We start from the raw sequence: 16,404 nt of genomic DNA on the forward strand, positions 1-16,404 counted from the left end.
GATGTCCCAGGCAGAGACCATGGAGAAGGAACACAGAAGAGCTAGCCCCAACAGCTGGAGGTGTGAGGCTTTAGCTGGTCTCACCTGAGCATTAAGGCATGAGAGCACCTCTAGGGCCTTCAGATTCTCAGTACTTTTTAAACTTCATTTAAACTCAACTACTTTCCTCTCCCAGTTGAAAGTGTAAAACATAATTTACCAAGATGTGTTGTTTATTATTCTCCAACAAATTATATTTGCTGTTTAGATCAAATTTAAAAGTCAACAAACTGTGTGGCCTTCTTTGTCCTTCAGTAACGAGCTCTCCACTAAAGGCTGCATTGAGAGCACTCCTGAACAGCATCCACTGTTACCTGCTGGACACCAAACTACTTTGCAAACAAGTTACAGCCACTATGATTTAATAACACATACTGTTACATTTTTTGTTTTTTCTCCTTTTTCTTTTGGCAAGCTTAGAACAATCCAGAGAACAGAAAATAAAGTCTTCAACATTGTATAGGAAAATGAAATGGGTCTCTACCTACATGCCTAGTGATTCAGGCTAAAAGGTACAACTGAATGAAATCCTTAGCGCAAGAAACACAATCAATTAATACAAATTAACACTCACTGATGTGTAGGGAAGTTTCCTATTCAGAGGTAGAGTCCAGTGCACAAGGCTTAAACACAACAGCCATCAGTCTGAATAAAACTGAGCCAGGCTTTAAGGAGTCACTGTTGATGTCAGGTATCAGACTGTGTGTACACACATACAATAAATAGACTGTACAATCTTTTAAAGTAGTTTAATAAACTCCACAAAATAGTATCAGGTGCATTGAAATATTTACAGAAGACAATTTCCAAATCTCCCATTCAAATAAAAGGAATAAAAATAAGATTTCTGCAATCAAGTCAGCAGTCCTTTTCTGAAACGGGCTGGTAAAATAAGGTATTTTACACGAGAGGAAGGAACTCATCTAAGAGGTATTCATATTTGGCTAAGAAAAATAGGTCCCTTTTAGAGTTCTAGAGAAGAGAGAATACGAAATGACACTTTCCTACATTTTAGCCTCTGGTTAAGGTTCTTGAAGAGAGAAGCTGATTTTGTTTCCCATTTAGAGCAAATCATCAAAGGTGCGATAGGAGGGTAGTTAATTTTTCACTTCCTGTTTTGGACATGTAGGCTAGAACTGCTCACACTTCTGACTAGGAACATGACTGCAAAACACACTCCACTGAACCCTGACTGTAACATTTCTGGCTCCATGGTCTTGGGATTCTGACATTTTGTTCTTTTCATTTCCAAAGTGTGTTCCATGGAGAGGGACCTGTTGGGGTCAGGCATATGATTTCTGAGTAATCAACACAAATTAACAGACAATTCTAAACTCTTCCCAGCTCACACAGAGGAGGATGTAACAAGCCGAATGCTAGCATTTATCCCAAGTGTCTCAAACAATGAAAAACATACAAACCTTGGTCACTGTAACCTACAAGGCGCAGAAGCAAAGCACTTATGTGTGCGTGACTTGGATTCTTGGACCTCAGGTCAGATTTTCTCATTGATAGGGTACCTTTAACCCCTTTATTTTATTCAACAGAAGAGTCTGATCTAGCCCCAAAGCAAATCAGAAACAGTCAGAAAATACAAACGTTGGTTATAATAAAGGAAGCATGAGCCTTCACAGTTTGTGTAGCTTCTCCAAGCACCCACAATGAAAATGCAAGTTGAGTTTTTTTTTATTCAACCATTCTGTGAAAAATACCTCAGGAAATAGTAACATTTTTCCCTTTAGTGATCTTCCCGCTGGAATACCCACCCACCCACTCCCTCCCCCACACTTTTTTTTTAATTTTAGATTTTTAAAAAAACTGTATACAAATAGACTGAATTTGATTTAAAGTAAACATATAAAAGTCAAGAAGAATATTGCTTGCAACAATGGACATGGAAGCAGAAGAATGACCAGGCAGGGAGCACATGGACATGGCTCCTCACAATGAGGTCAGGCAAACCTGGCTCCCTGGATGCTTCTCTCTCCAGGACGCCTATGCTGAGGAACATTGCCTTCAGCCACAAAGTCTGACTGAGTTTTGTAATTACACCTTCATGTTAGCAGAAAAAGAGAACTGGGGAAGGAGAGGGGTGACAAAAACAAAACCAAGAACAACCAACTGCAAGAAAACTGGAAGGCACAAGCACCCATGTAATCTAGATAGAACGTTCCTGGACTGAGGCAGGAGAGGGAGACTTTTGGTTCAGCACTACAGTTAAGTTAATCCGGCTATTGTTGGAGGGGAATCATATAAACAAGTGTGTAGAAACACAATAAGCACATCTCACTCGTGAGGAAGACAGCTCGAGAAGATGATGCAGAGATAAACAAATCAGTACTATTTATTTGGATGTCTGTGCCATGGTGGGTACAAACTATATTCTCTGCTCTGTGGGATCAAAACCAAACCAGAATAAAAATGAACAAACAACTCCCCACCCCAATTCCAAGAAAGCAGCAAGAAGGAGTGCAGGGAGTCTTACAGAGCATACCGATTCCAAGGGCACAGTATGGCACTCCTGACTCGGATGTGCACTCAACTCTGCTACCTACCTCTGGCTCCATCTGGTATTTATGACCAGACAGGGACCCAGAAACAGTCAAGCTACCAAGTACTCTCTGCCTCAATACAACTTCCCTTTCCTTCATTTCCTCTCCAGGATTAGAGTCTTTTTCCTCCATGAAAGAAGTGCTGTTCATGACGGCCGGGAAAGCTCGATACCGGGTGCCAGAATTTCACATCCCCTAAAGCCTCTTAGTGTGCAGAATGCAGTGTGGAGGCAGGCGTGAAGGCAGCCTTGACGGGGCTGTGTTCAAACAGAAGGGGGAAAAAAGAACAGAACAAACCACCCCAAGTTCATCTTTACTCAAACAAGAGGAGAAACCGAGGGATGGCATAACCTCAGAAGGGTGTCCCAGTTAGGAGATGATGGCGGGGGACCACCGTGGCAGAATCAGGTTGTCAGCACTTGCTGACCGCTTCCTGGTGGGTTTTCTCAGGTCCTTGTACTTGTCCTCACAGAGACGAGAGATGGCCTGAGAGAAAGAAAGACAGTGCAGGTCAGGGCATACACCAGCACCCAAAGGGACCCCTTAGTCAGGGGCTCTGCAAGGCTGCCTGCCTTCGCTGGCTCAATAGGCCTTGCTCCCCGGCAAAACTCCAACTCTGTTTGAAAACTGGGTGGTGGTGGTGGTGGTGTGTGTGTCCTCATGATCTTGGAAGCAGAAGGGAGGGAATGCCCAATTCTACTGTGAGGGACAACTACAATGAGGATGCCTTAGTGAGAGACAACCATAAGAACGATGGTAGCAGAAAAACCTAGGGTCCAGGGTTTTTCCTAGGAGCCAACTGATATGGTGGGTGTTGGTGAGCCAGACTCATGGACTCTGAGGGATGGAGGGGTCACACAGGGCCAGGATGGAAAGACTTTGTAGTCTGCAGCCAGCATAAATCTGCCGGTACTTTTTAAGAGAATATGTTAAAATTCAAAACAGCATTTTAGAAAAACAACTTCAACAGCAGCAGAGAAGAAGGGCTGGAGGAGAGAAAAGAGACAGGCGTCCATGTGCAAGTCATGGTCAAGTGGAGAGCAGAAGACTACCAGGCTGAGAGGCCTTACCCCTCACATGGTGCAAACAATATGGGTGAACATAATAAAAACACAAGTCTGATTGTTCAGGGGCATCAGAATTCTTGGATCAAGTTCTTTTATGTAAACTTCCTAAGATTAGCAAGTATCTCTGAATTCGTAATAGCAACAGATAGCAATATTTCCTCTTAACCTCTCTGTATATGGTAATAACAGCTTTCTCTGACATGTAGACAGAGAAGATAACACTCTAAGCCCATCTGAGAGTAATTTTTTTTCTTGTTGTTTTGAGGCAGGGCTTCTAGAACTAGAACTATATCTGTAGGTCAGGCTGGCCTTGAACTCACAGAGATTCGTCTGTCTCCCAATTGGTGGGATTAAAGGCGTGTACCACCACCACCCAGAAAGAATAATTTTTTTAAAAGACAATACTCAGCCTGTAAAGGTGCACTGCACAACCAGCATGGTCAAGAGCCACATCAGTATCTCTCTGCAGTTCTGTTGGTTTTTTGTTTTTTGTTTGTTTGTTGAGAGAGGGTTTCTCTGTGTAGATTTGGTGCCTGCTCTGGAACTTGCTCTCTAGACCAGGCCAGGCTGGCCTCAAACTCACAGACATCCACACTTGCAGTTCTGTTTTTATCCAGTGCTAGGCACCCAGCTTCTTCCCCTGCTTTACTAGCTGCTTTCACTTTCTTTGAAATAACAGACTATAAGACGGTAATTTTAAGCATGAATCCTTTCTTTCCCATGCTGTTGTCAGGACGTTTTATACAGCCACAGCTAGGAAACCAGAAGAATAGTGTTCAACAGAAGAAATGTGGAGGAAATTCACCCTAAATGAAACTTCTACAGAAACCAAAACCAAACAACAATAACAAATCACTTTCCATCTCTGGCTTGATTGTATCCAACTATTGGCCCTGTCAGAGCGAGACCCTGAAGAGGGGACAAGCAGTAGGTAAACACCACAGGCCTTAGTGAGTCTGAAAAGGGCTCTCCCATCTTCCCCTGTGGTTTAAGGTTTTGTGCTGGTTATTTTTTTGTCAACTTGACATAAGCTAGAGTCATTAGGGAAGACAAAACCTTAACTGAGAAAATGCCTCTATCAGACTGGCCCTCCTGGGCAGGTGGCCCTGAGTTGTATAATAAAGCATGCTGAGCAAACCACGAGAGCAAAGCATTATGTGGCATTCCTCTCAGGGCCTCTGTTTTGGTTCTTACCTTGTCTTCCCTTTCAATGATGTAGAAGTATAATTCTATCCTACTCAAGATGGTATTGGTCAGTGTTTTATCACAGCAAAGAAACCAAACTATAACAGGCTCTATGGATGAGATTATATTGCCTAGGGGCTGAAGTCCAGAGGGATGAGCTCAGGGTTAGCACAAAATGAAGAAGGGGAATCTCACTAGAGTTCCTTCTCACCACTTTGTCTTTCCTAGCTTCCTTCTCTCTGCTTTCACAGATGTAACGAATGGGTGGAAACACACAGTTTCTGTGATAAATAGTCACAGGTTAGAACAACAGCCTTCAACCTAGACTCAACAGTGAGGCAGGCCTCAACTCCAACCACAAAAGAATCCTTTAAAAAAAATAATAAAAGTTTTTCTGGATTCTTAATTGCTAAGGTCACTTGGCAGCTTCTTCCCACTTTAAGAAAAAAGCATGCTGGGAAATACTTATTTTGTGGGCTTATAATCATAAAAACAAAACAAAGCAAAATCATAAACACAAGGATGTTAAAAAATGTTTGATTTTAAAATACACTTGGTGTACATTAAGTAAAAACTGCCATCTGACTGTTAAAATGAAGTACATATGTATTTAGTTATCCACCTAGGGTCCTGTTCATTTCATACCACACTCAGAGACAGTGTTGGACACAGAGGTGGTAATGGGACAATGCACTGCAGCAGAGTGTGAATCTACTTACCTCAAGCTTGTGGGCACGCTCCCTGCTTAGGGGCTCCAGGGGAAAGCTCAGGTTGTTTGCTTCTGCCAGAGAACGAAGATCAAAATAATACTTGGCATACACGCTGGAGGGAACATTGATGTTGAACTGTAGGAGCTCTAGGAACTGTCGCTCCAGCTCATTCCTGCAGAACAGAAGCAGCAATAGCCGGAATTAGTCACCGACTAGTGCTGCCGACCACTGAAGACTAGACTGCAGAAAACTGTATCCTCCAGAAAGAAAATTTATCTAATTAACTGCTTGGTTGAACACCAGCTATGAAATACTACTGTTAAATATGCGTTAAGAGGCAAATCTAGCCGGGCGGTGGTGGCGCACGCCTTTAATCCCAGCACTCGGGAGGCAGAGGCAGGCGGATCTCTGTGAGTTCGAGACCAGCCTGGTCTACAAGAGCTAGTTCCAGGACAGGCTCCAAAACCACAGAGAAACCCTGTCTCGAAAAACCAAAAAAAAAAAAAAAAAAAAAAAAAAAAAAAAAGAGGCAAATCTACATGAGCTGGAGCCCAGAAAGATGATCAATAAGAACTGCATTAGGGAGATTTGTGTCTCTAAGTCATGAAACAGACAATGCTCATCCCTCCCTTACCTGTAATGAATTCATCAAGAACGGTAAGGACAGGCCCAAGTCTCCGAAGATAGCTAGAGAAGCGGCCTCTGTAGCTGAGGTCTATATCTCCTCAACGTGTGTGTGTGTGTGTGTGTGTGTGTGTGTGCAGTATTTAGGAGCTTCCTATGGGAAACGACTAGGGGAAGGGTTCAATTCTAGCTCCAGTCCTTAAAGAAATTCCATTAGCCTGGGAATTGAGCTGGGAGAGGGGGAACATGTTAAAGAAGCTGACAGACTACCCCTGCTCCAACTTCAGCTTGGCTGGTCTGTAGACTGGACTTTCTAAGAGGTCCTATGTGGAGCTGGCTGCTGGACGGTCTCCACAGGGAGAAGAGAGATGTCTCAGTTCATCCAGACAGCTCACTTTTATTTTGATAAAAAGAACAGTCGGAGTGAATTTTCAAAAGTCAGTATTGAGAACATCTCATTTACCTTTCAGAGTAGGCATACTTGTTACTATTGTGGGAGCTGGTCCTAGTTTTTTCTCCAGAAAGGAAGAACCCAGTATGTTGGGTCAATGCCCTGGAGCACCTGATTCTGAACTTTTGTCACAGCACACTAAAACTGTTTGGTGTAGTTGGCTTCTACTTGTCTCAGCCAGGACACCTGCTTTTCAAGCCAGCCAATTTTCTAGACAAGCAAAAAGCAGATGCGAGTAGGGAGGGTAGAGCTCTGGTGGGAAGGGACAGCCAGAGATTGGGGAACTGTCACCAAAGGAACCCACTTGCTACAAGTCTGGCCTCTACTCCCCAGTTGTGAAGCTGAATTTGGGTGGATCCTGTCCACTCTGGACATCACTCTTCAGACCTGAACAGTGCAGCACTATCTTGGTCCCAGGCTAAACTGAGTCCCCCTCAGCTTGCACCTAAGAACCATTTCATTATGCAGTAAGAAGCTATGACAATCAGAGACCCACACTTCACAGTAGCTGAGATAGAGGCTAAAATCTGAGCCACAGCTATTGGGCAGAGAAGAACTGAAATCCCAGCAAGCACACAAAGTACATATAGATGGAAGGAAGAAAGGAAGTAAAGTTAAGAAGCTGTTGACGGAGTTCCAAGCGACACTGTCTCAGGTCTTTTATTTGGAAAATAAAATAGAACAATCTTGTTTATTTTTGTATGTTCTTGTGAACAGAGCTCACATGTACCAAATAAACAAAGTGTTCTGAATTTTATACTTTTAAGGACTTTAGTGTTTTTAGGATTTTTGTTTTTAAACTTCAAGCAACTATGCTTTATTTAAGTGAGATTTAATAAAAGTAATCCCATTGAGTGTGAGGCAACAGCTTATGGGTACAGACTGCCCCCTAGTGATGAATGGGCATCACTACAGAGCTTATTCAAAGAAGACAATCTCTTCATTCTATATTCCCAGCATTCTGGAACTTGACAGAGGAGGATCATGAGTCTGTGGCCAGCCTAGCAAATTCAAACAAGACTCATAAAATAAAAAAAAAAATTCCAGTTTTGATTTTTCTGTCTACAGAATGAATTTAAGATCTGAAAGCTTACTGTGTTAACAGGAAACTAACAATGGTACAAAAGAAAAAAAGGCTTTATTGATTTCCTTCCTTCACCTGGGTCATCCTGAGGAAACAGTTCTGGTGTCAACATTTATAAGAAACACATTCCGGTCAATAAATAAAAGCTCCTTTTAAAAGAAACTGCTACACTAGTTTAAGACAGCACAGAAACAGAACTGCACTGGCTACATTTAGTTAGGTGAAAGCAGGACTGAGAAGTGGAGTAGTTACTTCATAAGCTGGTACCTTGCCAGTCTTTCTAAAGCACTGAGCTCAGTAGCATTGACCCTTGGGGAATACACGACTGAAGGGTCCCAAGAAGGCATCTCTGGTGTTCACAGCACTAGGATTCACACTTACACAACATGGAAGCACCGGGAAGTGACTACTGGCAGGTGAGTGGGTAAACAAAATGGGGCACTGTGTATGAAACGAAAGAGTATTCAGTCTTAAAAAGAGAATGATGACAGGTCATAAAATAGATGAGCCCCGAGGACATTATTCAAGGACCGTTAGCTGCAGGAAGGTAAACCCTATGTGACTTTACCCTGAGCAGCACACAGACATGTTCAAGTTTATTTGGGGCTGAGTTTAAAACTCTCAGGATTAAGAAGGATGGCTATAGTAGGCAAAAACTTACTAAGACATCTGAGGGTTTAAATAAATTATCTCACATAAGTCTTTTTATCAAGCCTCATTTATTCTTCCTATGCTCTCTCCAATGCTCTCTTGATGGTTTCCTTTCCATGTCTTGCTGTTGTTTGCTGTTCCTCTTTTGATGCTCTTCCTCTCTGTTCTTTTTTATCCCACATGGTTTCCAGTTTATATACCCATAGACAATTAACAAGCATGAATTTCACAGACTCACAAAAACAGGAACAGGAGGCAACTAACGTCTCAGAAGTAGTGTGGCTATAACACTTTCTGGCAGATCTTGGACTTCCCACAGGGCAGGGAACCCTGATTGCTCTTTGGGCTGACGAGGGAGGGGGACTTGATTGGGGGAGGGGGAGGAAAATGGGAGGCGGTGGCGGGGAAGAGACAGAAATCTTTAATAAATAAATAAATTTAAAAAAAAAACCACTTTCTGGCAGATACTGGGAGGATTAATTAAGAATGGGACTTTAAACCAGTACAAAATTCGAGTAAGGTTTTGTGCACCGATTACATTTCTTAAGTGTAACTAGTTAAGCTGGAAGCTAGTGATTAACAACTGGAGAAAAGCATGGCAGTGCTGCTGCACTTTTTGAGCACTTCTGCTTCCTACTTCTGGCAGCTGGAAACACAGCATCATGGTAACCATAGTAACCCATGGGCCTGGGAGGAAGGTGAAAGTGCTTGATTTGCATCAGTGTCCAGCTAGTTGAGTTAAAGGGGATTTCTTTGGAGACTTTGTTTCCAGCTCTAGCAAGGGTTAGCTTTCTTTTTGAAAACATGCCTTTGGAACTGAGTTCCAAAGCTACCTCCCCATGTTCAGGTATTTGTTCAAGAAAATGAGAACACATTTTCCAACACTGAAATCTGCAATAGTGTGCTCAGGTAACTGGACAAAATACCAGGAAGATTGGGTATCCAAAGCAACAAATGGGGGCTGGAGAGATGGCTCAGAGGTTAAGAGCATTGCCTGCTCTTCCAAACGTCCTGAGTTCAATTCCCAGCAACCACATGGTGGCTCACAACCATCTGTAATGAGGTCTGGTGCCCTCCTCTGGCCTGCACCACAGATAGAATATTGTATACATAATAAATAAATAAATAAATAAATAAATACTAAAAAAAAAAAAGCAACAAATGTTTTCTCATGGTTCTGGAGGATGGAAGGCCAAGACCAAGGTATCTCCTAAGGCCTTTCTCCTCGGCTACAGATGGCTACCTTTTCTGCACCATCTCTCTGTCTGTCTGTGGCCTAATATCCTCTTCTAGGGACACCAGACATATTTGATTAGGTGTAGCGCAAATGCTTATTAGCTTTAACAATAAAAACCTGGAGTCAGATATAGGGGTAAATGCTGAAAGATCAGAGAAGCAGAGCAGCCAGTCACTAGTTCTTAGTTCTACTGAATCCTCAGATCAAAGGGCAATCCTGTCCCTATGAATCCTCAGACTGAATGCCTAAGTTCCTGTCTCGTCCCACCTTATATATTCCTCTCTCCACCTAGTCAACCTCCCTAGTGTTGGGATTAACAGTGTATGACTCGTTAGTACTTGGATCAAAAGGTGTGAACCACCACCACCTGGCTTTGTTTCTCTTTTAGACTGGATCAATTTCATGTAGCCCAGGGTGGTCTTGAACTCACAGAGATCTGCCTCTGTCTCCCAAGGGCAGGGATAAAAGATGTGTGCCAGTCCTGCCTAGCCTCTGATCTTATTTGTTATATAGCACAAACACAATATTACCATGTTTTCCCTTTTTTGTCTAAAATAAAAAGGGCCATAACTAATATAAAACTATGTACAGTAAGTACAATAGCTATGTACAATATATACAGACAATAAATACATCAAGAATGTCTAGTCCATTTGCATTTGACAAATTCAAAGAAAATATTCCAGTATCTATCCTAACTTGTTGAGGCCAAAGTCTTGTATTTAATTCACTTTCTATCCTAACTTGTATTAGCATCCAAAACTATCTTTCGATGTATCTTAACCTTATATACTTTACACTTCTTTAGTGAATTTCTTTTCTGAATTTGGTAAAAAGGAAAACTGTAACTATAAAGTCTTTAACTCCATCAGAGACCTAAGAAGGAAATAATATTAACTGAGTAGAAAGGAAGCAACTTCCAAAAAATATGAGAAATGACAGAAACAGTTGGTTTCCTGGACAGTTCACCCAAGGTTCCTCTAAAACATTTGGGCATCCATCTTTGGCCTTACAGATCTAGAATGTCAGAAAGACTTATCTGTGAAGCAGGATTTACTGAAGGGCTGTTCTACCTTGTCTAGGCAAAATTTGGCAGTTCTTTCTTTTGTGTCCTGCTTGTCCCATTTGGATAGCAAACTGTCAGCAGTCAAGGCAAGAGAACTTTCTTGCTCAGTGGCTTACTTTTGTCACAATTAGGACCCATCCTGATGACCCCATTTTAGCTTTATGTCTTCTTTAAAACCTCGTATCTTCAATTATGGATATGTCCTCAGTTTTATGGGTCAAAACTTTAATGAATGACCTCTGAAAAGATCTAATTTGGCTGTTATTAGCCAGAATCTGTTACAGAGCTCTGTGTGGATTCAAGTCTTCATGCTGGGATGTGCATTTACCTGCAGTAAAAAGAATACTTCAAGCATGCTGAGTAAGCCAGCAGCATGGGAGAAAGACTTCACCTGCAACTATGACTTTTGTCTGCTAAAGGTGACTGGCCAGCAATAGCCTCTGAGGAGGAGCACAATATTGCTTTTGCCTCTTTCTTTATTCTGTTTTGGGAGGGGAGCAGGGCATGCATCCAGTCTTATGCAGGTTCCTCATCCCGAGTTGGAACTCTGTAATGTTAATGTTGAGAAAGCAAATAATTCCAGTGACCAGTTAATAGGAAAATAAAGGAATACCTAGTGGTTTTAAGTAATTTGTATTAACAGATGACTATAATTTTAGCATGTAACTTAGAAAACATCAAAATAGGCCGGGCGGTGGTGGCGCAAGCCTTTAATCCCAGCACTTGGGAGGCAGAGGCAGGCGGATCTCTGTGAGTTCGAGACCAGCCTGGTCTACAAGAGCTAGTTCCAGGACAGGCTCCAAAACCACAGAGAAACCCTGTCTCGAAAAACCAAAAAAAAAAAAAAAAAAAAAGAAAGAAAACATCAAAATAATTCAGTGATACTAATATGCCAAAATCCCTAGAATGTCATAGCCTTTTGACTATTATAAAAGGTAAGAGAACAGGAATAACTTATGTCACTAGGTAACAATCATCCATGAAATATGAACAAGTAAAAGAAAAATCACCTATACCAATATCTTTAATAGATCTGTTTCCCAGATTAGTTTATCTCCTAACTTTTATAGATTCATACTTTCTGTTTTATTTTTTAGACAGGGTCCAGGCTGGTTTGGAATTCATACTCCTACACTATCTCTTAGTGATGGGATTATAGCTGTGTGCCACCACACCTGACTCTTTATACTGTTCTTATCAACTGAGTGCTAATGAGATGAAGAGGTTTTTGTAAGTGACACTTTTTTCTTTTTCTTTTTCTTTTGGAGATAGGGTGTCTCTATAGCTTTGGAGCCTTTTGGAGCCTGTCCTGCAGCTAGCTCTTGTAGACCAGGCTGGCCTCAAACTCACAGAGATCCGCCTGCCTCTGCCTCCCGAGTGCTGGGATTAAAGGTGTGCACCACTACCACCCGACTATAAGTGACACTATTGTAGTCCAGATATTAGCACTACAGTTCCAGTCTGTATGCACGTTTTCTATTACGGGTAATTTTAAGGAAAAGATTAATGATGGAACAAACTCAAAAAGAAATAGAGCTCAATGAGGAAAGGGGCCACTCTAAAACCTCACTCTGAGAACACGGACTCATAATGGTGGGACTCAGGTGCTAGTTCACACTTACAACTTTAAATGGTATTAATCACATATTATGTTGAGAGAAACCTGTCCCTTGCTATCTCTGAGGTATGTCTTGGTATTTGGTTGGTCTGGGACTCCTCCTGTGTGCTAGGATTGAAGATGAGTGACATTCTACTTACTGAAAAAGCTTCAGCATACACACACACACACACACACACACACACTAGATAGACAAGTTTCTAAAACTTTTTAGAGATGGACAAGTCAAGCTAGAAAATATGAAGACCTCTATGGTTACGGTGGATCACCACACAAAGCATTCTTTGCACTGATGGTCCACCAGGAAGATTCTGCAGCCTTCTTTCTTTTGCTGTGGTTGGCGGCAGAGAGAGGGGAGGTGGGGATAGGACAGACTTATCCATCCACACATCTCTCCATACATGTCACCTGTTTCCCTCAGGAGAATACATAGGCTTTTTGGCGCGCGCGCACACACGCACACGCACACGCACACACACACACACACACACACACACTATAGATTAACAGCCTATTCAAAACAGGAAATCTGGTTTTCAGAACAAATGGCGGGATCATCACAAAAGTGCCTAAAAAGATTGCTATTTAGTCAGGAGAGAAAGGAGCAGGCCTGATGGAGGCTTGGAGTCTCCAGAGGCAGGTGAGGGGGCGCAAGAAGGCCATGGATGAGGTCCCCTTCCATTTTTTTTCAAGAGAACTACTGACACTCTGGCCATGAACTCTGGATCTCCCTGTCTCTACCTCCAAATGTTGGGGATTGCAAGATTCTGTCACCAAACCTGATTACAGTCTACACTTTAGAACCAAGTGCTCCTATGTGCTTTTCCCCCCTGCTCAGTCACCACCATGAAGCCATCCAGCAAATGCTAATATCCTGATGAGTGTCAGCTTATGGCTTGTCTATCAATGAGTGAGTTTGGTCAGCAACAGGGCTCAAAAAAAAAAAGGACAGAAAGCAGTGTAAAATACAATTACTTGTCTTTTAACAAGATATGGAACACATAGAACTTCTGCAAGGGTACTGTTACTACATGCACCATAATGCTTTCAAATCACAAAGAAGCAGTTTCCTTCAAGGAAAAAAATTCCAACGTCATTATACTATCTAACTGCTAAAGATACTGAGGGTCCAACAAAAGAATATATTCTTTTGTCATCAAAATAATCTCTTTTTTGTAACTAGTGGAGGCCCAACCCAGAATCTTAAGATGTGTGAGGCAGGCCTTTTGAGCTCTATCTCCAGCCCCCAAACAATTCTTTACAAAGAATTTCAGCTGAATGAACACTGGCCAAATTTTCTGTGTGTGTGTGTGTGTGTGTGTGTGTGTGTGTAGAAAAGTACTTGAATTTCAAGAAAAATCATTTAAAAACATTATAGTTGAAAGAAACTGCTACCACGAGAAGAAATCAAAATTCTGGCCTTACTACTTAATAGTCAAGGGACTTGGGCATCCTTAATTTCTTGGTACCTTGAATGCATCTCGATGGAGATAATACCAGCACTTATGGGTAACCATGAGCCATCAATAACATACAAACATACAAAAGCTGTTCCTTTGTGTCTAGGATGTATTCAGTAAATTGCAGAAATATTACTGTTGATGCTGCCATCATTCAGTCAAAGGAGCTTTTCATATCATGATTATTTTAAACTTCATTATACCTGGAATTTTAAAGTAAATGTAATTTTTACTCTCTCATCGTTCTTAGACAGGGAGAGAATGAATTAAGAAATGAATATTCTGGCCTTCTTCACAGCCTAGAGACTAATACACAGCACCCCCCTCCCCCGGCGCCATGTCAGTCAATGCCTTGTTCATCTATATTGTCTCACTTTTTTGTAAGCATCTGGGTTATAAGTAATAACTGTATGCTGAAGGTAGTCTCAGTTCAGTAGCTATTTTATTCTAAGTGGATAGATATAACTGTACAAAGAACTCAGGCCCCCCTACCTCACAAAGTCCCAAGTCATTCATTACTCATGCTCACAAACAGGAAGCGTCAAGCAGACACATTCCTTGGCATGCAATAAAGAGTTGAAGGTTATCAGGGAGCTAATGAAAAAGTAATCCCTAAGAAGCCTGGGCTAAAATTGCATGCATTAAGAACTTGTCTCCCGTGGGTCAGAATGACAGTGCTTTAGAAACTTCTCTCATTCTCTCACCCTGAAACATGGTAAAGAACTTTGTTCTCCTGTGAAATCAGCTAATAATAACTTCCTCTTACCGTGACAAAACAGCAGACACAGAAAGGGCTCACAGACGCAGAAGCAGAGCTGAGCCTGTGAGCTTTGATGGGTATCACAGAATAAGGTTTCACTGAAGCAGGAGGCAATAGTGAGGGAGGCTGGTAAGGATCTGAGGCCAGCATGTCAATATGCTTATAGCCTGGTGACTTTTCCAACAGGCTGCATAAAGATTCTCACTCTAGGCTTATTGGGCTCAAGAATGTGGCACAATTGGGATACAGCTGGTAACCTCCTGGTAGAAAGTTCCTCAGGGAGCTTAGCTAAAGAGCTAAGCCAGGCAAAGAATGCCAGAAGTGATAACCAACTACAACTGACTCCAGGTGGTTGGGAGAGCTGAGCGCTTCTGTGACTTCTGTGTGTAGGTCCTCAACTGATAACTCTCATTGTCAGCTAGGAAATTCTCACATGGCCCTGGGAGCCAGGTGGACAGCTCTTCCCACATGGAGACACCTCCACAGGGCTTGAAGAAAGAATGGAAGGATGAGCCAGGCTGTGGTGGCGCACGCCTTTAATCCCAACACTCGGGAGGCAGAGGCAGGTGGATCTCTGTGAATTCGAGGCCAGCCTGGTCTCTGCAAGAGCAAGTTCCAGGACAGCCTCATAAAAGGTTTCTACAGAGAAACCCTGTCTTGAAAAACCAAAAATAAAAAAAGAATGGAAGGATGATGCTGGTGCACATCAAGCCCCAGGAATACATGGATGATTTTTAGTATTTGAACTTGTCAAATATACCAAAATTTGGAATGTGCTTTCTGAAGCCAAATGGACACATGTTATTCTAGCTACTGAGTTTCTTGGGTTAGGCTCGTTGATCACAGGACCATGGGCTTTGTTACTGGTCTGAAGTGACACAGGAGTCCAAATACAAACCCCCAAAGGAGTATTTACCTGTTAAAAGTTTCAGTAAATACTTTCACAAAACTGGAAAGTATTTCCAGCACCTATTCATGATCACAATGACAAGAAATACAGTTCACTATATGTCCAGAGGCAGGTTACCTGCGGGGCCTGACAACATTTAGCCAAATTTATTCACTCTATGTCAGGAGCCATGTAGCCTAGTCTTGGATCAGCATATGACTACCTGTCCAAAAGGTTTCCTTAAGGCAAGGCACCCATGGAAATGGATTCTCATTTGGCAAGGACCAATAAACCCATGAATCAGGATAGGAATATGCAAAATTCATGAAATTGGCACGCTCTTTTCTCTCTCATTATATTGTTAATTCTTTGGGCAGCTTATAGTTTTCTTTGTCAGTCACACTTGCAACAGCTGTAATTTTCCCTGGAAATTCTGCTCTTTTTTGAATATTTTTCTCTAAGTTTCAGTAGGCAGCTAATGCTTCTCAAATTTCTTATCTGGAATTGCTAACTACAATTCCTAATCTTAGGAACTTTTCTAATTCAATAGAGATACTTAGGTACATGTGAGAAAACAATACTTGGAACATTAGCCATGTCTCACAGTTCTGGAAAGGGGAGTAAGGCATGCATACACAGATTATGGAAAAAGCCTCAGGAATTCACACAGTGCCAACCACTGAGAGTAAGTTCTCAGGACATCAAGCATATAGAATTAATGATAGGATCTAGTATGATCCAATGGGAGAAAATGCAATGTAAAATATGGGATGGAGAGATCCATCTTTGTCACACACCAGAGTTTATGTTGGTGGAAGAAGTATGGGATAGTAAGATGGGAAAGAGTGCCTTAGCAAAGTCTGCCTTTTACAGAGAGATCAAGACATGAGACCCTTTTGTGAAAAGGGGAACTGTATAAAAGCATATCTTGTAGATAAGGAAGAATTGCTCGGTTTTGAATATTGTTGTCCTTAAGGCATGTGGCCCATGTCTATTACTTTTTAATTTGTA

General features: G+C 41.9%; 1 protein-coding gene across 1 annotated transcript in view; it reads right to left on the minus strand.

Annotated features, from left to right (window-relative positions):
- Window positions 1-2,357: 2,357 nt before the first annotated feature.
- Ccny (cyclin Y) overlaps window positions 2,358-16,404 on the minus strand; it is a 92,817-nt gene continuing 78,770 nt past the window's right edge. Inside the window, exons 9-10 of the mRNA XM_041649822.1 lie at window positions 5,563-5,725; window positions 2,358-3,077 (exon numbers count right to left, since the gene is read on the minus strand). Of these exons, the coding sequence (XP_041505756.1) occupies window positions 2,961-3,077; window positions 5,563-5,725 (280 nt within the window). The 3' untranslated portion in view covers window positions 2,358-2,960. The remainder of the gene's footprint in view (window positions 3,078-5,562; window positions 5,726-16,404) is intronic.

This window comes from Microtus oregoni, unplaced genomic scaffold, assembly GCF_018167655.1.
Source record: "Microtus oregoni isolate MIOR12 unplaced genomic scaffold, Mior012 000004F_ref0000308, whole genome shotgun sequence".
NCBI lineage: Eukaryota > Metazoa > Chordata > Mammalia > Rodentia > Cricetidae > Microtus > Microtus oregoni.